This window comes from Schistocerca nitens, chromosome 7, assembly GCF_023898315.1.
Source record: "Schistocerca nitens isolate TAMUIC-IGC-003100 chromosome 7, iqSchNite1.1, whole genome shotgun sequence".
Lineage (NCBI taxonomy): Eukaryota > Metazoa > Arthropoda > Insecta > Orthoptera > Acrididae > Schistocerca > Schistocerca nitens.
Window position 1 is genome coordinate 176,002,039 of NC_064620.1, and position 24,003 is coordinate 176,026,041.

The following is a 24,003-nucleotide window of genomic DNA, read 5'->3' on the forward strand; positions in this document are numbered from 1 at the left end:
AACCAGCAATTATCGCATTGTTGCTCTGTAGTACAGTGCAATCATTGTAACGTGTTACAACCTATTAAACCGAGCGAGGTGGCGCAGTGGTAAGACACTGGACTCGCATTCGGGAGGACGACGGTTCAATCCCGCGTCCGGCCATCCTGATTTAGGTTTTCCGTGATTTCCCTAAATCACTCCAGGCAAATGCCGGGATGGTTCCTCTGAAAGGGCACGGCCGACTTCCTTCCCCATCCTTCCCTAATCCGATGAGACCGATGACCACGTTGTCTGGTCTCCTTCCCCAAAACCAACCAACCAACAACCTATTAACATCTCATAGCTCTTTCTCGTAACTTCCTTATTACATGTAGAAATCCTACAAGATTGAAATATATAATAATCTGTGTATCTTCAGCCTTGCTCAGATAAAGATGACGTTTCAGGATTACGTTCAGTTTCAGCTGCTGATTTCGCAATAGAGATTTTCTGAATACATTCAATTTATATTACTGTCGTTGGAATCGGGCAGGTGGAGGGGGGCGGGGGGGGGGGAGGGAGAGAGAGAGAGAGAGAGAGAGAGAGAGAGAGAGAGAGAGGGAGAGAGAGAGAGAGAGAGAGAGAGTGAGTGTTATGCTGTAGGACGTAACTTACTTGGTTGGAGCTTATATTAAGTACTAGCGAAGATAGTATCTTTGTACGCTAGCGATACTGGCATGACTAAAACGGTCTTTTCTTCTTTACGTTCATATAATGTGTTCCTAATTTATCTTTATCTAATAAAAACATGTAATTTTATATATACACGCAGTTTTTTGCATAAGAAAGTTTTGAACCAGACTGAACATAAGGGAATATAATTATCAATCACCATAGTAAAACTTAACCAGTAGCTATACTTGGCTATTACGTTTAAATTTATGGGTCGTTATGACTAGCGTAAAATTTTCAGCTAATAAGACATGTTGTTAAAATAGTGAAATCTTACCTTGCTTGATATTTTGATTTTATACACATTATTCTAGCAGCAGTCGTTAGTATATCCGATTAAAATGGGCCACAAGAATCTATAGAAGCCGGTGGAATAAGAACTCTACACCGAGTTTCATACATTGAAATCGCAGCTGAAATGCGCTGTGGACAGGAATATAGAAAGCTGCCACTTACGCTAATAAGTGGGACAGATGGCTTGTGAATGTAGAGAGCCAGTGAATAATTTTCGAATTTCGTAGGTGTAACAAAAAACGAGCCGAAGATTTCGTTGTAATAGTGAAGGTTCATGTTCAAAAGAACATATAAAGGGTTCTTCATCAAGAATGAATTAGATGCACTGTGTGGACTGTTGAGGATGATTTTTGGGACTGGTGGTTCAGAATGATCACTGCTGGTGTACTTCCGCAACTGTTCAAGTACTCGGTGTGTATCTAAAGGATTTATTTATCTGGGATGGAACAACACACTTGTAAGCTTCCCTCGGTTGTGCGGGCGTGCTGTGTAGCGTAGCGTAGCGTACGAGACTCTCCTGTCGCGACCTCCACGGGTGGCGTGTAACACGATGTGGGCCTCTCTTGTTGCGATGTGCGGCAGCACGCTCCAGCGTATTCCGCGCCGCTCGGCTGTGGCGCGGCGTGCCTTTGAGTGCGCCTGGCTCTGAATGCCGGAGGTCGCCGTCAGATCCCCCGTGGCACAAAAGGCAAGAGGCGCGCGCGAAACGGCCAGGGGAACAGCGGGCGCCGTTGTGCAGCTGTCTGCACGACAACTTCCCCTCCACCCCCCTCTCACCCTCCCCTTCAAGCCCCGGAACCAGGAAGCCAGGCCAAATCTCAACGGCTTGCCGCGGGGCGCCCCTGCGTTAACTGAGGTGTCCCTGGTCCCTAAATCACTGCAGTTAAATGCTGCAACGATTCCCTCAATAAGCAACGACAGGCTCTCCGTCCACCGACCAACGCTTAACGTGTTCTAGGCCACATGTCGAGAAAACGTAGGTCACATGTCTCGTAATATACTACGTAATAAGCCCAGTGTTATGATCGTGATGATTTGTTGATGCTCTCCAAGCTAGTCTGTATTCTGCAAGCTCTCCATCTCTATGATTTACTTACTGTACAAAACCCTAGAATACATTTACAATTTTTATCGGTCAGACTTATCTAAATTACCAAACTAGCTTATTTTTGCACTCCCAGGATTGTTTCGTACCAACTTACCCTTTCATTCAGTCATGTTTGGAGATTAACCTTTTTCTCCATGATTTGATAAGTCCGTCTTCAGTAGCGGTCCGGTGTTTCCATCTGATTGCAGGATTCCTCTCTAACGTCGCATTTGCTCTAGTCTGTACTGTTTATCGTCCACATTTCGCATCCGTATAGTGATACACTCAAAACAAATATTTTCGGAAAAGTCTTCCCAATACGTATATTCAGTGTTAACGTAGTTACTTCTTCTTGAAAGCTTTCCTTCCTATTACTAGTCTGCGTTTTATATCTTGCTTGCATGTGCTGTCGTCATTCAGTTTGTCGGCAAAATAACAAAACTCTTCTACTTCCGTAGTCTCGTTTTCTAACTTAACGTTCTCAGCATCAAGTAACGTAATTCAGTTCCTATATCATAACTTCTTTTCAAGATCTTATAGTTCTTCCAAGTCCTTTGCCGCCTGACAGAACTGTTGTCATCGGCAGCCCTCAAACTTCTTATTTCTTCTCCCTGTACTTTAACACGTTTTCCAGATTTTTTTCTTCTCTTTCTTTAGTACTTCCCCGCTGCACAACTTAGGATATCGTTCAGGAACAAACGTAGTTGTTGCCAGTAGCACAGTATCAATCAAAAATTAGACATGGCTCTTCCAACACGAATAAATACCATTGTTTTTGTCACTTGAACCTTCTGTGGAGACTATGCTGGCCGTCAGGTTCTTCAGCGTTTCGCTAATTACCAGAAGTTTGTTTATATCATCAATGTGCTTGTTGTATGGGAACACTGTGTTGTCGATGTGTATTCCTCTCCAGAATAAAATTGTAGACTTCATCATAGCCATACTTCAGTGTTGCTTTTTTATGTTGATCGCCTCTTACGATACGCTGATATGATTCTTTCACCGCAAAGCTCTTAATAAACCACGTTAGAATACTCTTAAAATATTCTTCAAGAGGGCAGAAATTGCCTGAACACATTCCACGAACGTGGAAATAAGACGTAGCTCATAACGAAGCATTTTCTGTCTGTCAGATTGTGAAGGTTTGATTCCGTGTTAAAAATTTTTGTCTTTCTGCCACTAATAAATGTGATCAGATTCATCCATAGGTTGTCATATCACTCGGTGAACTGACTGGGTGATTCTACACACACGCCAGAGAAAGGTAACAAGGCCATATGTGATACTCTGCTGGATCGTCTGTGATGTTTGAACTCCGGCTTGTGTTAGTGGTTTTCCTCTCAAACAAGGAGACGCCATAGTTCGCATAGACCTGTAGTCGAGAGGAAAGAATGCAGTGAGTGCAGTTACCACATTTACGAGCTATGGATCTAGAGAGGTGGCAGCAGGGTGCGATTTGTGCTTTTACCAGTGGGGGGGGGGGGGGGATGTCATAGGGGGTTACTAGCTTGGACCGTGGCGTTACGCATGGTTAAACAGCTATTTATAAATAGATGTTAATGCCGAAACTCACTATTCACGCGTATGCACTATCAGGTAAGCCATCCCTTGTTATATCTTTAAAAGTACATTATAGGTAAAGCTTATTTACAAAATCATCTACATACAGGTATACGAGGGGAATTCAAAAAGTAGAGGCACGTTTGTGAAAAGCTGTACTTATTCTGATGATAGAAAACTGAAACATATTAATAGTATTAATAGTAAGACTTATTCGGCTCCACAAATTTAAATTATATGTGAAGTTTTATTCCAGTGCGTGGGAAATAAACATCCCAGGTTGGGATGCATAAACTATAACCAGAGGAGGGGATGGTCTGATGCAGAGGGGGGGAAATCCGCCCCCCCCCCATCCCCCGCTGCAAATCGCACACTGGGTGGCAGGGAATTCGCTTTCGTGAGAGCGGCAGTTGAAGTCCTTTCCAAGCCGTTCAGGTTTAGGGTGTCCGCGGTTTTTCCTAAATTCCTTTAGGCAGATAACCGGGATAGTACCGTTCGGAAGATTTCTTTCCTGTATCCGAGTTGGCGCTGTATTGCTGATCTCGCCGTCAATTGGACGTTTTGTCTTTCATGGTTTTACCGATTGCGCTGTTGAAACCTCGTTATATTGTGTTTCGCATGGGAAATCAGTAATTCGTTTCCTCTGCGATTGCCCCACATCGAGATAGAGAATGATTTCCTGTTTGCAGCCATTCAAATACGTCCTCTCTAATTAGCGTTTTTATTCTGCGTGTTGTATCTCAGCTGTTTGCATCTGACACCTGGAGTGGAGCACCCCCAGCATGCACGACGGTTGTGCACATACCTAGAAACACCACCCGATTTCCATTGATTCGCCAGCGAACGGTTAATTAATATGACATACTACACTTTCGAACCAACCGTGCACTTGTTGGGCTGTAGAGTTGGTTCGTGACTAGGGGGCTGGATTACGGGCATCTGGTTACCTTAGCCTACACTGAAGCTTACCCTCCACGAAAAGTAACGATCTATGCTCTGGACGATTTTTCTTGCGAAAAGTAACACGCTTGCTTAGGTTTATCAAAGGTTTTAAGCTCTTGAATATCAGAAGGGCTGCAGCAAGGGAATGACGAGATAGGCCCCCGCCAAGGGCGCAGGCACAGAGGCGCTCACAAAGTATCACTGAAAAAGAATAAAAGAAAGAAAGACGCTTAAGAATTAAGTAAAATTTAGGAGATGCTTATCCAAACATTGAATTTGCTGTGAGTGTGATTATGATAACGCCAGTGATTGCAGCGTCTTGTGAACGAACAATTTAGCCATTTTGTGGACAGAATACGACACAGCTGTTAAACTTGACGTCTAATACATTATCACCGAGTGTGCTTTTTCTACGTAAACTTTCTAAAAAACTGGCAGTGCATATATATATTCTCAGCTTGTAATTATAGCTCTTTATCATCTATTTATAAGCAATAATTTATGCACTGCCAGTTTTTTTAGAAAGTTTACGTAGAACGAAATTTGTTTACTACAATGATATTTTTAATTTGCTGGGTGCAATCTTTTTCATCAGTATACTTCATTCAAGTAATTTTTAAACTTACGCTTCGTAATGCTTAAAAATCATAAAATTTGTTAAATCTGCTACAAAAAGTTGCAGAACGATAGCTTTGGCTAGAATATCAGCCTGTCCTCTTTTGTTGTTTTATTTAACCACACACAATTTGCTACTTTCAGGTGGTGGACAAAAATATGGAAACACCAATTATCGTGCCCAGTACGGTATAGGAAACCTGCTTGCAGTCAAAACAGCACCCAGTCGTCTCGAAATGTATAAATACAGGTCCTGTATGGTTTTCAAGGGATCTTGTACCATTCTTGCAAAAAAAAAAAAAAAAAAAAAGTTCAAATGTGTGTGAAATCTTATGGGACTTAACTGCTAAGGTCATCAGTACCTAAGCTTACACACTACTTAACCTCAGTTACCCTAAGGACAAACACACACACCCATGCCCGAGAAAGGACTCAAACCTCCGCCGGGACCAGCCGCACAGTCTCTTGCAAAATAGTGGCAAGTTGAGTTAACGATGGTGGAGACGGGTAGCGATCACTAACGCTTCTCTCCGAAGTAGACCACAAAGGCTCAATAATACTGAGATATGATGACTGGTGGCCGGGGAAGATGCCACAGTTCATCTTTTGTGCCCACAAAATCAATCCTGGACGATATGAGCTGTGTGAACAGAGGCCCTGTTGTTCTGGAACACAGAGTCACCATTGGGGAACAAGCATTGTATCATGAGATGGACCTGATCAGCCAAAATGGTTACGAAACGCTTGGCAGTAGTGCGACCTTGCAGTATAATCGTGGTGCCTGTGGAATACGACATCGCTGCACAAATCGCCACCGAAGACCCGCAATATTTCACTCTTCGGACGTAAACTGGTCCAGAAGTTGGAAACAGGAGTGAGGAAAGCCTCATCCGACCAAAATAACTTTCTTCCTTTGCTCCACAGTTCAAGTTTTGTGGCGTCAGCCTTACACTTTCCTGTTAAGGGTATTTGCAGCACTGACGAGCGGTTTTGGAATTCCAGGTCGCGCAGCGATTCCCTGCTTATGAAGCTCCCTTCGCGTTGTCTTGGTGTGGACAGGATCTGTGGTTGCGACATTCGGTTCTGTATTGACTTTTGCAGGATGTCCTCTTATCCTTCGCCACAGTCCTCTTCAGTTACCGTCTATCACCATTACTCAGCACAAACTATCGTTCGCGTTGTGACTTATCGGATGATGTTTTTTTCCGCTTTCTGTGTATGCGGTATAAATCTTCGATAAGGTGCCTCTTGAAAGACCAAATACGTCGGCTATCTTGGTAACGGAAGCACGCTCCGTAGAGGTATCAAAATTTGCCGGCGATCGAATTCATTTAGCTCCAACATAATGCACTCACAACTGCAGTCCGATGAAAATTACTAGATGGTCGACGTCCGTCACTTTCCGCTACAGTGTTGCCACATAGGCTGCCGGCTACCGCTCGGTTATAGCCGAACACACAAGTCGCTTCACAAATCCTGTGTAACGCGTAGCAGTGCTGGAAACGGCCGCCAAGAGGTATGACGGAAATGGGAGATGATCGGCCGACAGCTGATTTTAAGTGACCAATAACTGAACTGCTGCAGAGGTCGCCTTTTGTAGCCTTGAATTTAAATTCGTGTCCTAACCTATCCACAACATCGTGATGTGCAATTTATCTGAGAAAACGGCGATCAACAATCTCCGGCAGAAATAAAATCATAATCGCGTTGTTCACGGTGTTTAAGGCTGACCTCTACCTGGAAACTCAAGAAAAAAATCCAGTTTTAGCGCTAAAAAACAAATTGTAATATCTCGCTATCTTTCATTGTTTACCTGATACTGTATACTCACTCTGGCTACACGGGCTGCCGCGTTACCAACTGATGAACACAGCAAGTTGGCACTTGGTTACAGATTATAGGCGACACAAGCACATTACAGACGACAAAAGGATGGTAGGAAGAGAAATAAGAGCAAATAAAAAACTCAGTGCGATAGTCAAAATGACTACGTGAGGTATTAGAAATAAAAAAAATGCATTCAAACCAATTAAATGACTAAAAATAATACTCGAAGTCTTTTCATTAGATTTGGGAAAAGCTAATGGTGTTCTCACTATTACTGGCTAGATAAGTCTGATCTCGAGTCGGAGTAAAGCAAGTGTGGAGTAATTTTAGAGGACCATGTGTGGTGAAAGTATGGTGGTGGACGAATACCCGCGTTAGGTTCGCTGTCGCGAGGAAGTGAGAACGGCCCGAGTGTGCACTGTAACGGGAGCGTCCATCGACAGCACAGGTGACGTCGGCAGTTTCGGGTGTCCGGTGTTCTGCGCCGCCGGAAACAGGAGTAGCGTGTTGGCGCAGACGATTGTTCTTCCGCCGTTCTGCCCAGTCAGCTGGATGCCTGCGACCGCCGACTGCCGGCGCCGTCCGCCTTCGCACTGCGACTCTGCCCCCACGGCTAACACAAGCGTTCCACTCATCTTCCGTCCCTCCCGATTTCCGCCTTTCACTCGAACACTTTGATTCGAGCTACCTAGATTTCGGAAGGGCGCGCGACGTCACATCGTCGACTAATAACCACGATACGATCCTACGTAGTATCCTTACAAATGCGAGATTCACACTAAGAATATTTGATTAGATTGAACCTATAGTCCGATTGAAATTACTTGTTGGTTGACGTTTCACACGTTGGAGCTGATGTCCTCCAGTTAGATCTCTCAACGTCCCGACCGAATTACCCGCCGTACAATATTACTAAGCGACTATTCCGGTGCAGTTGCAGAGGCAACGAAAATTTAATCTTCAGTATTCCGTATGAACAGTGACGGAATTTAAGGATTCAAAATGGTGACATAATCTACTCATTAAAAGGTACAATCTTAAATGTGTGTGTGTGTGTGTGTGTGTGTGTGTGTGTGTGTGTGTGTGAAACTTAGGACGCGCAAATTCCCAGACTATATTCATCCAGTATTTGAGAATGAGACTACTTAGCAACTTCCAGCAAACTTTACACGTAATTACAAACCTTTTACAAACTTTTTTTCGCTGATCCCACCTACAAAACGATGAAAGGAAAAAAACGTTTATTGCTTAGTAGATTTTCGCTGATCATACAGTAAAAAGCACTGTCTTCAGGCCACAAGTGGCCCATCGGGACCATCGTACCGCCGTATCATCCTCATCTGAGGATGCGGATAGGAGGGGCGTGTGGTCAGCACACCGCTCTCTAGGTCGTTATGATGGTTTTCTTTGACCGGAGCCGCTACTATTCGGTCGATTAGCTCCTCAGTTGGCATCACGAGGTTGAGTGCACCCCGAAAAATGGCAACAGCGCATGGCGGCTGGATGGTCACCCATCCAAGTGCAGGCCACGCCCGACAGCACTCAACTTCGGTGATCTCACGGGAACCGGTGTATCCACTGTGGCAAGGCCGTTGGCATCATACAGTAAGGAAGACTTATTTCTTACTTACCAGTAACTGTATTCGCAACATATGGTGACAAGTGTCTACATACGGTAGTAAATCTACCTGAAAAATATTAGCGTAAGCCACTTGGTTCGGGAGATACGTCGTCAGAAGTAGAGAGATCCATGGTAAATTAGCTTTTGTTTAAAAGCGAGCGCAAATTACCAGACACTACTCATCCAACGCTTAGCGAGTTCCATCGAATCTAAATAAGCATAATTTCAAACGCTTTTAAACTTTTTCTTCCTTACACGCTTAAATTTAACATATTAATTCATTTGTAAAGTAGGGAGAAGTTAGCAGCTGTGGGGGTTCGGGAACGGAGAGAACCTGATGGTATCCGTTTACAAGGTTAGTGGTGAGCACTTCAAGCCGTCACATTGTAAAATTATACCGAGTATCTGTTGAAATGAGACAAGAACGTAATATCAGTATTAAGGAAGATGAGCGGGAGACATAGATTTGTGGGAAGAGTTCTGGTAAAGTGCAGTAAAGGAAATCGCGAACAAGACGCTATTGCGACCAATTCCAGAGTGTTGTTGCAGTGTTTTAGGTCCTTACCAAGTAGACATGACAATAGACGAACGATTTCAGAGACGCGCAGCTGTGCTCGTAACAGGACGTTATACTACCCCATACGATTGTTCAACAGCAAGGTTCTGGTTACTTAACTGGAAGCCTTGGGGGGAAAAAAGACTTACTTCCCGCTAATCTCTGTGGGATAAATTGAGATAACCTTCATTCGAGAAAGACAGTGGGACCATTCTGCTGCTACCATAGACTGTCAGGACTATCAGTGTAAGAGAGATACGGGCGCGTTCGTGAACTCAAGTCATTTTCCTTCTCGCTTGGTATGTGATTCAAATGAAACAGGAAATGGATCATATTGGTACGAAGTACCCTCTGCCATGCGCTGTACAGTGTCTTATGGTATAAATACATGTATAGACGAGTAACTAGGAAGTCCTTCGCGTCGGATTTGCTCTACTAAATGTTCTCGGTGCACGTGTCGCTTAATTCTCTATCATAACCGCAGCTTTCGACAGTGTCCACAAAACATGATGATGCCAGTCATGAGTGTGAATTTTATTTTCGTCTTGTACTAACTTCGAGCGCACGGATCAGTCTGATAATAATCATGGCATTCGAAACCGGTCATTGAACAAAAGAAACCTTTACCATAATAAATTCTTCGGTTTCTATATATTGTTTTTTAAAATTCTATACTGCTTTTTGCTTTGGATGTGAACTAAAGCTTTGTCACTTTTCAACTCGTTGTTTGAGGCGGTTCCCAATTAATGAAAAATAAAAATACTAGTCTCATCCCCAGGATTGTTCAGACGAGCTTTCAGACTGAAGACTACATCGTGTTTTTTTTTTCACCAAGGAACCTTCAGAGGCACATGCACGGGCGATTGCTACAACTGCCGCGTATTAATTAGAACTAACGCGGCATGGATGTGAGAAAATGGACGGTTCCTTCTTAAGAATATTCGTAATTCTGAGTTTCTGCTGATGGCAGCTAATCTCTCTCATTGTCTGGTGGTCTTCATTAGCCTGTGCTTTTTGCTGATAACAAAGCAACACACTGCATAAAACTTAATTTGTGGAAAAACTTTAATTTCATTTTGAAGAAATACTCTCGTTTTGTAGCAACGTTCATGGGCCAAGTTAAACGTTGCACCCTGAGGAGCAATGCCGCACGTAAGTGCTGGCGCAGTTGTGTTCGAGGACGGTAAATTCAGACAGAAGTGTCGCAGCGTCCTGTTGCGTAGCTGCACTAGCACTGCCGCTCTTTATCTTGCGTTTACAGCTCTGTCATCGTTTGGAAGGAATGTCTTCTTAGAATAGACGCCAGGGGTTATGTCTGAAGTTGGAAAACATGTTTCACGGCAGCAGTGCCCGTGGAAAGACCTGGGACAGGGCGTACCAAGACAGTTCTTGTGCGCAGAGAATCGCATCAGTGCCACCTTGTCTGTCGAACGACACGTACAGGGGTTGCTATAATATGTCGACTTTTCGTTCGTTATGGACGTAGTATCGAAATTATGGGAGACGAGGAAGGCACTCCTGCCGTGTCTGTTGATTTTACCATTGTCAGTGTTCGGAAGTTTATAAATATTTTCGTGTCACCGAGCAAGTCCACCGTAGACCAGTCGCAGGACTTTCTCGCAGAGTATCCTCTGACCTACGGTTGTACGAGGAATTTGCATTGTTACATTGTAGGCACAACACAGTCGCTAATTCGTCGCCACATACCTCTGACATGATCTTCCAACTGAAGCTGCGAACTTCATCCGGAAATTAACGAATTGTATTGTTCTCTTTCCGTAACTTACTTACAGAAATCAGCTGCATGAAGAAAAAATGTGGTTAGGAAGGGCCGAATTGTTTAAAGAAACACTGTACTCATATGAAATACATTTGATTTCATCTGTTAACCTCTCCATGTGCTAATAATTTCCGCTAAATATTCGGTACTTCAGCGCAGTTAATTTCGTAACTCTTATCACTTTTCACTTAATTAAAACATATGTAATCAATGTTATAAGGGCAGCCAAATCAAAACGACACAGATGGAAAACAGTAAGTAAATTGTTTATTATTTAAAAAGACAACTACCATAACTGTTAAAGCATTTATATCACTCTGAGACCAAATGGTCATTTCCTTCACGGAAAAATGTTTGCGACTGCCTACGGAACCATTGTTCGTCCAAATGGTATCGACCTCCACGGCTGACTTTCTTCAGGACTGTAAAAATATGGAGAGATCAGGACGTACGGAGGATGTGTAAGGGTTTCCAACATCTGCAGCCTACTCGCAACAACCTCGGCAACATGTGGACGAGCCATGAAGAAAGACATTTGTTGCTTTCGATTTGCTTCGGACGAAGAAGTGCACACCTGGTTACAATCATAGTTTCGTAGACAACTGCAAATATTTTTTCCATGAACGCAGTGACCTTTTTGTCTAACGATGGGATAAATGTATTAAGAGGTATGGCAATTACCTCTAAAATAAAGTCTCCATACTTTTTTTCGTCTGTCTCGATTTGTCTGCGCCTTACACTAACCGGCTAAAACGTTCACCTAGTCCCAGCTGCACGTTGCCTGCCTAACGACTTCCAAAGGCACCAAAAATTTGATTTTCAGTATGTCATATGTTTAACACATTAACTTACTTGAAAAGTTTCCAGACTTCTGACGCTGTTTTATTTATGGGAGTTCGATTCTTGAAAAGATTTGGGTGGCGATGGGGTGAGTGATGGGGTTACTGGTTCATAGTTGATTACCTCCTTCCTCGGGGTCATTTGGTCAGATACGGCCTGTCGCCTTACTTCTTTCTGAATCTAGTTTTAGCTGCATTCGGAGAAAGGGTCAATGACAGAAAAATAGTTTGTCCTAAAATATTAGTTTACTATGAAACATAGTTTGCTCTATAATCTTAGTTTACTGTGAAAAATAGTTTGCCCTAGCATATTAGTTTACTGTGCTCTTCATGTTGTTGTTCGTCGTTTGAGAGTCGTTTGCGTACGGTTCTGTGCTAATTTGGTTTCTTCTATTGTAGAAATTAAGGGTCCCAACCTTAATGTGGTGATGTTGAATGCGTAAATTGATGTGTCTTGTAACTGTTACAATGAGAATGTATTCCTCTATAGGAGGTAGTGACACCAGCTTCTGGTTAAAGGATACAATCGTACGGTTTTACTTCAGTAAGGTAAACTTCTGCTCTTCTGTAGTGCAGTGCGTAAATTTTTCGCGAAGTATCAGAGGCAAGGAAAGGTCTCTTCTGTTATAGCATTGTGGAGTTGATTGCACTTAGAGCACAACAAGAAACAAACGTGCATACGCTACGCTTTTGGTATATGAGAATAGATCTCTTAATTAATGTTATTAAGTTACGAAATATTTTATACGGGGGAGAAATACACTGTAATCGGAGCAGCAAGCACTGGACGTAATTTCCTGAACAACACACTGCGACTGGAATATCTGGGAAATGATTTCGTAAATGATCTTTCTGTTACTCCAGCAATAGGTAATGTAGTTTATATTAGCCACCCAACTAACTCGATATCAGTTTGTGTAAGAAGCAAGGAGGGGATATATGAGCAAATACTTGCAGAGAAAATGGTGCAGTGTGTGACATTAGAGATCATCTACGAATAAAAAGGTGCACAATTTTCGTTTATCTTTCCCATGTTTTGGATGAAAGTATTCGAAAATTGCAAGCGAAATATTGCGTAAAATTAGTGTGGTCAATTTTTTGGCTCGCTGTACTCCCTCAGATTCGTATCTTCCTCTGCAGACTTGAAGCTTCTGGGTGATTGTAATTAAAGTGCAGCTACTGACGGAGGCCGAGTGTGTGTTGTAACTATCGTATGGCAGCGAAACTCAGTAGATATGCTAATGCGTTAATGCAGATCCGATTTATGGTGGAAAACAGTTCAAATTTTGGCCACCAGGTGCAAATCTGTCAACGTTTCCGGTGCTTGTATTGAACTAACTGTGTAAGCAGCGATTAATAATAGTCCTTTCTCCTTTGTTTGATTTTTCTGCCCACGTCGCTTTCCAAATCCATTACATATGTAAACATTTCTGTACGTCTTTGTTGCATTCACAGCGCCATATTTGCATCTGTGGGCCACAATTGGAACTATTTTTTTGTTTTCCTTCAGTGTAAATCGGTTCCGCTTTAGAATAGCTACAAGGTTTCGCTGCCATGCGATAACTGCAGCTCATACTGAACCTCTGTGAGTAGCTGTACCTAACTTATAAACACCCGGTAGTTGACAACATCCGCTATGGTGGCAGAAGCTGCGCGGCCAGCGGCTGTCCCCCTGGGAAAAGATGTGTTTTACGTAACGGTGCGACGCCTCGCGGCGGCGGCGGCGGCGGCGGCGGCGGCGGCGGCAGCAGCAGCAGCAGCAGCCTTGGCGCACGATAAGGTGGTGTTTTATCGCGCGACGTGGCGTGGTCCCGTGTGCAAACGCTGGCCGTATACCGCGCGGACACGTCTCCACGTCTCGCTGACGAGTGGCTCGTGTTGTCGCGGCCCGCATCTCCACCATGCTGGTAGCCGCCCTAACGAAATCGTGACTCCCCTGCCTCCACGAAGAACTGGTGTTAAATGAGCCTTTCCTAACATCCCCTACATCGTCTGTCGATGCCACGCTTATGTCCTCCAGATGAGAGAACGCTTCCGATGCAACTGTGTAGCATTGTTAACAGATTTCTCAGTCTGCCAGTAGTGATGAATTTAGAAACAAAATTCGGTCCAAATCACGTAGATTGATAGGACCCGCTCCGGTTGAACTAGGATATCTCATATCAGAAAATGGCCCAGTTTCGCCGAAACGTTCACTTTAGCAATATATTTGATCTAGATCACGTATCTGTTGCTTCAGAGAGCAGCACTTGGGCTCCAGTCGTAGAATCGGATGCGACACTAGTGTCGTCACGCTCAAGTGCAGTCTCTCTTGCAACACGCCGGAACGTCTAGAATAAATGTTAAAACACGATAAGTGTTGTGAGACTTGTATTGAGTGCTGTATCCACATAGTTTCCGCACCTTGCAATTGTATTAGGTAAAAAATGCGTTATAATGTGCTTTTTATAAACCAAAGAATTCCTGTGTTAGTTATACGCTGTTAACATTTGGCTTGTTTAATGACCTAGGCACCTGGTATCTCTTCTTCCAGATGTCCTGTTTAACTCTCCCCCCCTCCTCCTCCTGCCCCCTCCTCCTCCTCCTCCTGCCCCCCCCCCCCTCCGCCCCCCACGCACAGGTTTCGGTGCAACTAGTCCGGCTGTCTCAGTCTAATTATTCGGTGGTTTGTACAAATATACAGTGACAAGCAGGAGGATGGGTGTCTTCAACGATTTTAGAGCTTATACTTTGCCTTAGTCTTAAAAATTCAGTCTGTCTTTGAAGCGCCCGGGTTCATTTAGCACATGCTTCATACCAAAAATCTTTGCCACGACGGTATTTGTACTGCGACCGCCCCCTCCGAATCCCCTCTCTCTGCCCCCTTCCCTGCGCCACCACTTGCCACCTCCTGCCACTCTTACCTCCGTACGATACAGGACAGGACTTCTCGTTTCGCCTTACCTCGAGTGTTTGCCTGAATATTAACTGGCCAGTCAAACTCCGATTACTTCTCCCCGCCAGATTCGATATAGTATCGCTTTTGGACACTAACCACATTTTTGAAGTCTGTCCATAGACGTTTATCCTCAACCCCTTCCCCCCACCTCCCACCCACAAGCTTTGGGAGGGGGATAAAGATAACCCAAGGGCGTCTAGAGGCAAGGCTGTGTAGTTTGACAGTCATGGATAACCCTGGATGACATTAACGACAGCTGTGACGAAATAGTCCTGCTGCGTGTGCAATCGTGTAGCACGTTTCTAACTTTTTTTATGCAAGCTGCAATGTGAGAAACAGCGGACAGCGGAATTGTTCATTAAAAAGTGACTTTAAAAATGTTAAAGGATGACTGGATAAGTTTGAAGTGGGACCGGAATAACAAGCCCATCTTTCCCTTCCGATTTTTTGTTGAGAGACAGGTGAATACTGGCAGTATGGCGCATTTTTTACATGTTTTTGAAGGTAGCCGTCGAAAGAAAAAGCTCTGGCAGTCACTTCTTTACTTTGCGTCCCGCTAAGAATTTGTTGAAAATGGTTCCATCGCGGCTGTTAACTTCGTCACAATTACTAAAAAATTAACACCCACTGCAGGCATCTGGTACGATAAATATACGAGGGGGCTTCAAAAAGTATGTTACACATTATTATGGGAGGTCTAGTAACTACTACTGAATGCTGCGTACACTTTAGAGGAACACAGATGCGTGACGCTGTTTTTCAACAGTCACCGAACCTCTGTAAACGATGGCCGGAACGTTCCGCTCCTTGGTTACGGTGCAATTCGAGAGCCTTTGTGTGAACGTTCTCATCGTTGGAAAACCTTTTCCCCAGAAGTTCTTTCAGCTTGCAGAAAATATGAATACCGCATGGTGAAAGGTCTGGGGTGCAAGGCGGACCAGACCCACCTGCGTCTGTGCAGCCTCGGTGAAATTGTTTGCACCATTTGCATTTAGTTCATATACCACCCAAATTTCACGGTGAATCTGTGTGCAATTTAAACATTCCGCTCACGAGAACCTTACTATACTCCAGTTGGGGAGTAAGTTTCCAGCTGCAGCGCCGTATCAATCGCACACTGCGATGCTCCTGTTATCCGTGCTTCTGCGGAACATCGTGTGCAGGAAACCCGAAACATGTACTATTTTCTGACAACGCGCAACACTTGTTGCAAAATGGTCTTAGCGTGAGACGTCATTATGTAACTTGCTTTTTGAAGTCCCTATGTATATGAAAGTATCACTTGATAACGGCTCAACAGGGGCCTGTGGAGGATGTTGATATATTTTTAATGACAATATGCTTGTGTGGTGAGACAATATGTATATGTGGTGTTGCTCCTTGACTAGCACGTTTACAGATCTCAGCATGGTACCGGAAACGGAAGCTGGCGACTTCTACGTGCGGGAGGTGAAGGATATGGTTAACATCACCATGAGGCTTCTCGCAGACGGTAAGTCACACTGCAAGCCCACGATTTCGCAGGTCCTCCAGCGATGGTGTGAAACTACTATTACTGCTGTTATTACATTCTCTTTTTCTTGTTGTATGAGCTGAAATGTTAAGACAACGTAGCTTCAGTCGTCCAGGTACTGTCTTGTGCAGTGAGATATCCTTTTCTACGCTGTGTATGATGGAATGGAGTCATATTGAATGTTGTACTAAAATGTCATACAACGTGTGGAGCAAGTAAGTGATTGTGCAGTTTTGTCAAAGACACAGTTGGAGACCGTTCCTGTTACGAAATAAATTGTTGATGGTGTACAGCAACCAGCCACAAATTGGTTTTAGATTACTTCATTTAAGAAATACCATACCAGTTTCGAATTTATCACAATGATCAGACGGTTATTTCATGCTTTCGTTAAAACAAATTATACATTGGTTTCCTGTGAGTGGCCTTGGATAAACAATAATTCACAATTATAAACGTGTAACCAAATGGGTGCGCTACATATTTGTAGAATATGGAATGCAACTTAACATGCAGTATCCATCTGGCGCATTTGTTCTTGCAGTGGAATACATTCTCAAGGATGTTCCATAAAATTTCGGCTGAATGTCGTCCAGCCATTTTCAGAGTGAGCCGAGGTGACCAACGCTACAGCACTTGCTCCGTGTGCCGGCCGCTGTGACCGAGCGGTTAAAAGACGCTTCAGTCCGGGACCGCGCTGCTGCTACGGTCGCAGGTTCGAATCCCGGCTCGGGCATGGATGTGTGTGATGTCCTTGGGTTAGTTAGGTGTAAGTAGTTCTATGTCTAGAGAACTGATGACCTCATGTGTTAAGTCCCGCAGTAGTTGGAGCCATTTGAATTTGAACTTGCTCCGTCCTTTTAAACTCGAGGGCCGAACCACTGCTAGTGCGGCCCAAGACACACAAGGCGCCAGAGAAGTTGATAGGCAGCAAGGTGGTGTAACATATGCATGGAAATTAAATCTGTGGTTGCGCATTCGATCCAACACGGTGATATCGACGTGTCACGGAGAGCTGTACCGTCGCGACGCCTTCGTGATTTAATTACATAAATTGCCGGATTCCATGATTTGTCCAAGCTGAAGCCGCTATCTCTCTTAATTAAATTGTACAATTCATGGAATCCGGCAACGTTCGTGTTAAGGACAGCGCCACTCCTTTAGTCACTTTGTTAATTGTAGTCTGGAATGGTTATCAGCCTCTACTCAACTGCAACCAGCGTTCGACACATTCGGATTGATGGCACAGGTAACTTCAACAATTGTGACCGTAGTCTTGAAGATCACAAATTCATTGTGTTGAAATGTCGTGGCCGCAGTAAGTGTTGGTCTCACCCCGAAACAGTTTCACCAAGAGCATCCTCACTGTGACCAGTCATCAGTTGGGTGGTGTGAGAGTACACTACTGCTGAAACCGTATGTACGACTGCAGGGGTACAAACGCCTGTACACGCAAATTCAATCAGCACGTTAATACACTGACGGACTGCCTATCAGTTCACAGTCTCAGCAAACTTAGGGATATCCTACATCTCTTGTATGTTCTGAATCGTTTTTTTGGTTGCTGATCTATTAATTGTTCTCGAAACATGAATGTGTACTTTACTGGAGACAGCGGGATTTTAAGGAAAAATTCATTGTTTTGGCAACATGTCACATGCTAACGTGTATGCCTGCGGCATGTATTTTGAGAAAGATTTCTACGATTGCTGTATTTTGTCTGTATGGGGCATTTGTTGCTCTTTGAGAGCACCATACACAGTTATTTCAGTATTTTAAGTTCAGTTACAGCTTCTCGAACTTACTTCCATGGAATGAGCGGGAACGTTTGGGGAAATTCTTTACCTATTCATTGCACAGTTGCTATTCTCCCTCATACATTTTACAAGTGTTCACATAGCCCTGTTTCTGGTTTGTGATATGATGTACGAAACATGGACGGGCATGAGCACAGTAACCTACACGTCCTGATTTTAGTGGTGTAACAAACGCGAAACCAAGTGGACAATAAAACTTCAAATTCCTACGAATTGTGTGCGAGTTAAATGTCCGTATATTAGTGTTGAATATAGTGCACAATGGTATTAAACACTACGAGCCGATACTCTGTACTGCTTGTGCCCCCTTGTTGGCGCGGTCTTTTCACAGTGTAAGGGTGTCCCAGGAAGAAGTGTCAGTATTCACAGATATGGCGGGACCTATCATTTGGAGCAAAAAACCTTCATGTGGACTCATATGTCTTATTCCGAATGGTTTGTAGCATACATTTAATGTACGTTGTTACTTATTTTCTTTATTATTCACTGCAGTGTCAGATTACTCATGTACAGCAATTACTGAACATTGCGTCTCACAAAATTTCGATTGAAATATGTGTTTTTAACGCAGTGATCTTTAAGTATTGTCGTACACATCACATTACAGCTGGTGTATGGCTCACAATAACTGTTAGAATGTCCACCGACAACTTAAATGCATTTGCACCCTCTCGGGAGAACAAGTTGTGTTGCTTGTCTGTCTCCCTGCACGTTCCATAATGAGGGTATCAGCGTCCGTGATGCAATGTAGCTGTTTATATCGCATATCCAGCTTTTGTTTGTACACCTCAGACGTCGCATATGTTCTGTCTCGGAAACCATTCTGAATGGGGCAGATATCCAGATGACTGTTTTTGCTTCAAATAAACGTTCGTGTCATATCCCTAAATATATACCTTGTATATAAATGGTACTAGTGGATAACGTTTGGAAGTATCATGAAAGGTATTCGCAGAAGATTCTGGTGTATGTACTGAAATGCAGGAGGACCTGCAGAGGATCAAGGCATGGTTCAGGGATTGACAGTTGACTCAAAAAAAAAAAAAAAAAAAAGTGATATATTGCGCATAAACAGACGGCAAGACCCGTTATTGTTAGATTTCAGGATCGCTGAAACACCTGTAGGAAAGGCCACATCCGTTAAATATATGGGGCTGTTAGTACGGAACAATGTGAAGTAGGATGACTAATTGCAGGGAAGGCCGGGGAGATTCACTGGAGTAATCCTCACAAAGTGTAGTCCACGCACGGAAACCCTTGTTGGACAGCTACTTGAGTACCGGTATTGCTCTTCAGTTTGAGACCCCGTACCACAGAAGATCCGAATAAGAGCAGCGCGTTTCGTCACAGCTTCCTTTAGCACTCCAGAACGCGTCACGGAGATTCTCGCCCAAAGCGACAGGCAGACGTTAACAGAGGGGCGTTGCAATACCTAGTTCGTACGTCCCTAGAAGAGTGATACAAAATACCACTTCGTCCCGTACGTACCTTAAATCTATAATTAGAGAAATTCGGGCTCATGCAGAAGGGTATCGAGAGCCGTTGTTACGCGAGTTATACGCGACTCGAGAGGAAAAAGGGGAAGTGTTACTGGCACCAGGAGTACAGTTCGTCTCACATCGCAATGTGGCTTAAACAGGTAACATTTCCTGGTGTTCTGGAGAATGTGTTACTTGTTTTATATTATTGTTGTGTTCTGCGAAACAGCGACGGAAATTTCAATTAATGTAGATACGGGAGTCTTGCCGTCAGTTCAGGACGTAGAGCACAACGGTGCCGCAGTAGTAGGAGCCGTACACTGTGTAGCGATGTTGTGGCCGCCGGGTCGCGGAGTGGCGCCACGGCTGCGGGCGGCCTCTGCAGGCCGGCTCTGTAATTGGATGGGCACGGGCGCAGCCCGCCCTCGGCATAAGGTCCCCTTTGTGGGCCGGGACGGGCCGGCGGCAGGCGCTCTGCTCCGTGGGGCCGCTGCAGAAAACGGCCTCACCCACTCACTGTGCCATGTGACGGTGCGCGCCTCTCCAGCACCTCGCGCACGGTTTGCTACCGCACCAGCTGAGCATCGCTACCTTCTCTGCTCGGACGCCAGTCAGGTCAGTACCACCATATGGGAATAATCCCCCCCCCTCTACCCCCTCCCCCCTTATCTTAATAACTGCGAAGTGCGGAACCGTCGCAGCATTGAGAGGGAGAGGGGGAGAGAGAGAGAGAGAGAGAGAGAGAGAGAGAGAGAGAGAGAGACTGGTATAGCAGTCAAAGTAGGCGGTTGCGTGTTTAAATCTGTATCGTTTGCTGTACAGCGAATACACCTGACTCTTGCTTAGTTCCTATAGAAATATCGTGTGAGAGGTGGTAGTGTGAACCAAAACAAGGAAAAAATCCAGTTAACATGGGCTCTACAGTGCATTCGCCAAGAGCTGTGAGCACTTCCATCTTCTCTACTGTGAAACACGTCCTGTCTGCAGATACCGAGCGAGGTGGCGCAGTGGTTAGCACACTGCACTTGCATTCGGGATGACGACGGTTCAATCCCGCGTCCGGCCGTCCTGATTTAGGTTTTCCGTGATTTCCCCAAATCGCTTCAGGCAAATGCCGGGATGGTTCCTTTGAAAGGGCATGGCCGACTTCATTCCTCAACCTTTCCTAATCCGATGAGACCGAAGACCTCGCAGTTTGGCGTCTTTCCCCAAATCAACTCCAACCCGCTCTACAGATAAAGTAATCTTAGTTCGTAAGGTATGCAGTTAGAGCTCTTGGCTATTGAAACTTTTTTCTTGTTTTGGTCCATACTACTGCCTTTCAAAATATGGTAAGCAAAGATCTTGTACTAGAGAAGATTTTTTCACAATATCGAAGATGTAGTAGTCGCCATACTTGCTAATGTGTGAATTTTAGAGCCTATCTTACTAGACTTTTTTTTTTCTTTTTGTGACCCGCACCACTGAAAGTTTGTCAGTGGAGTTCTGGTTCATACTCCGTGTCTATGGCACGTGACTTTTGAACTCTCATGTACACTGATTCACGGTATAATTGAAGCAACCAGTTGCACTAATATTTAATTTATGCCTTCTTATCTATTAAATTCAACATCATGTGGCATGCGCAGTTTACTGTACACCCAGATTATTATATATTTTCGCCCACTATGCATTAAACTTCTAATTGTGCCACAACACACATTATCATTACTTTGAACTTTAGCTGTAAGTTGATCATTTTGTTACATGTTGAAACTCACGTCTGAAATGACGCTTGCTGAATAAATGGAGTTTTGCAAAATGTAATGTTAGTCTCTCGTTTTTTGTTACCCAAGCATGTTTCACTAACCTTGTCATCATTGAAATGACCATAAAATATTAATTCAAAACTTCCTAACGGCATTGCAATCTAAAAGTAATGAAGTGAGACTCACAAAAGTGAGCTGCCGACCAGAGTCCAGGTAGCAGAAAAATATGTTGTGATTACATTAGGCGGATTTGTAAACAATTTTGCGCTGATGTCACACCCGTGTTTATAATCAGAACGGTGGTTCTGGCTGATGCTGCAAATTTACTTCTTCATTGTACGTAAAATGTCTCAGAATTGGCTGATAACGTTTGTGACCGACAATTAAACAGACTTGAACATGTGTTCCTGGTTGCGATAATGTACACAGCTACTTCTTCCTCTCTGTCACTAACATTAATGAGACAACAGAGCATACAACATTACTGCTTGGTGTGTTTTCTTTTTTCCCAAGCAGTCTCTCAGAATGTAGACGTAGTGCCAAATGATTTCTGTGAAAACTTAATATGATGATCTAACAAATGCCTGCCCAGCTTAGTGTGGAAACTGTTTTTGCTAAAACAAAAAAAAAGTAATAAAATTCGCCGACACGGAAGTTCTGGCTGTAGAGAAGCATTATCACACGTGCTTGTTCAGAGAAGCTGTAGAAATACAAAAACACGCGAACAGTTTGAACAAGAAAGAGGAAAGCCTTAAGGTAAACGGATCCTGGCTCCCCGTACTGCAGCGAACGACCGTCGCAGGTAGCAAGAGGAGAACCGCACCGGAAATGACCGCGGGGAAGCCCTCGGACGTTGGCGCGCCAGGTACATATAGTCTGCGCCCGCGAGCTCGGCTCCAGTTCACCACCGGCAATTGAGGGTGAAGCTTTGTCAATGCCAGCCACTCGTGCTGGCAAAACGTCAGAAAAATCATTAGATGAACGTCGGCCGAAGAACCCGAGACAGAAGCCAATAGGCAGTTTGTCATATATTGAGATGTTGCAACTTGGCATCCACGTTAAGACGCACAATTCCTTTGTACTAGTAACATACTGGAAGGTCATGTTTGTAGTCATATCTTGTGCAAACGCTGGCAGTTAATTGTAAGGGGAATTAGCAACATTCAAAAGCCGTTAATAATCAGTGGCATGTAATCAGTCGCCACTCTTTTTGTACAGATCGTTCAGCTTGTAACTGCCCTAACTTGAAATCTTAGTCCCACCGTGAACAGCAGTTAACATGAGCAAAAATTCGAAAGAGTTAGTGCCGTAGTTAAACGTGGTCAGATAGCCCATTCTATAATCGCAGCACGAACATGTGGCTTCATATTTTCCCTGGTCTCTTTCAATAGTCTGTGGCGACTGAACCAGTTTCACAGCGATTATTTCTGTCCGGGTCGACCACCGGAAGATTCTTTTCCGTCTGAGCTGATGTTCCTTCTATTACGAGGCCATTGTTACATGTAGGTTAAGCATAGTCAGTCACTTACAGGCGTAAAGTGTCTCCAGTTTAGCAGCCTTTGCTTGCACTCTTCCCAGTCAGTCGTCCACTTGAGATTCTCACATACATTACAGCTTTTCAATTTGATAAATTCCGAAGCAATACGCCTTTGTAGGTGGAGCCAGTAAAGCGACGGTGTATGAAAGAATCGTTCATTAATTTTTTTAGGTAGCCTCGAAACGTGCTGCATTATGAGAGTAAAGCAGTAGAGAACGTCTGCTGCATCACACATGCAGTGTATACAGAATATAACACCCCATCCCCCCATATCTCTCTCTCTCTCTCTCTCTCTCTCTCTCTCTCTCTCTCTCTCTCTCTCTCTCTCTCTCCCCCCCCTCCCCCCTCTCTCTCTCCCCCCCCTCTCTCTCCCTCTCCCCCCCCTCCCCCCCCTCTCTCTCTCTCCCCCCCTCCCCCCCTCTCTCTCTCCCCCCTCCCCCCCTCTCTCTCTCCCCCCCCCTCTCTCTCCCCCCCCCTCTCTCTCTCTCTCTCTCTCTCTCTCTCTCTCTCTCTCTCTCTCTCTCTCTCTCTCCCTCTCCCTCCCCCTCTCCCTCCCCCTCTCCCTCCCCCCTTCCGGGTTCGATTCCCGGCGGGGTCAGGGATTTTCTCTGCCTCGTGATGACTGGGTGTTGTGCGATGTCCTTAGGTTAGTTAGGTTTAAGTAGTTCTAAGTTCTAGGGGACTGATGACCATAGATGTTAAGTCCCATAGTGCTCAGACCCATCTCTCCCCTCCCCCTCCCCCCACGCACCAACCTTTCCCCCTTGTTCCCAGCACGGTAGAAGAGCAAGACAGAAATTTTCGTAAAAATTTGCGTTCTTATCATACGAGAATTGTGATTTTATTGGAAGACATCAATGGCGTTCTCGTACACAGCTGCGCGCGTGTACAATACTCGTGGTTCATATGGCTGTAACGTCTCTTGTAGCCAACCCACGTTGCGACCATTCATTGTTAAGTCATGCCCCTCCCCTACTGCCACGTGAGTAACCCACGTGACCGCCCTGCGCTGACACGGCTACACTCATCCGTCACGTGACGTAAGCTCCGTGATCGGCGCCGGCTGCTGACCGGACCGCCCTCTTTCTCTTTTTATTTTACCAGCACACGTCCTTGTTCTTTCAAGTCTTGCATAGATAACTGGAGAACGCATAATGT

General features: G+C 44.5%; 1 protein-coding gene across 3 annotated transcripts in view; it reads left to right on the forward strand.

Annotated features, from left to right (window-relative positions):
* Positions 1-24,003, forward strand: part of LOC126195328 (RNA-binding protein fusilli) — a 1,033,937-nt gene that overhangs the window by 868,265 nt on the left and 141,669 nt on the right. For all 3 annotated transcript variants that reach the window (XM_049933898.1, XM_049933895.1, XM_049933897.1), the window contains one exon: positions 16,152-16,244. In XM_049933898.1, the coding sequence (XP_049789855.1) occupies positions 16,152-16,244 (93 nt within the window). The remainder of the gene's footprint in view (positions 1-16,151; positions 16,245-24,003) is intronic.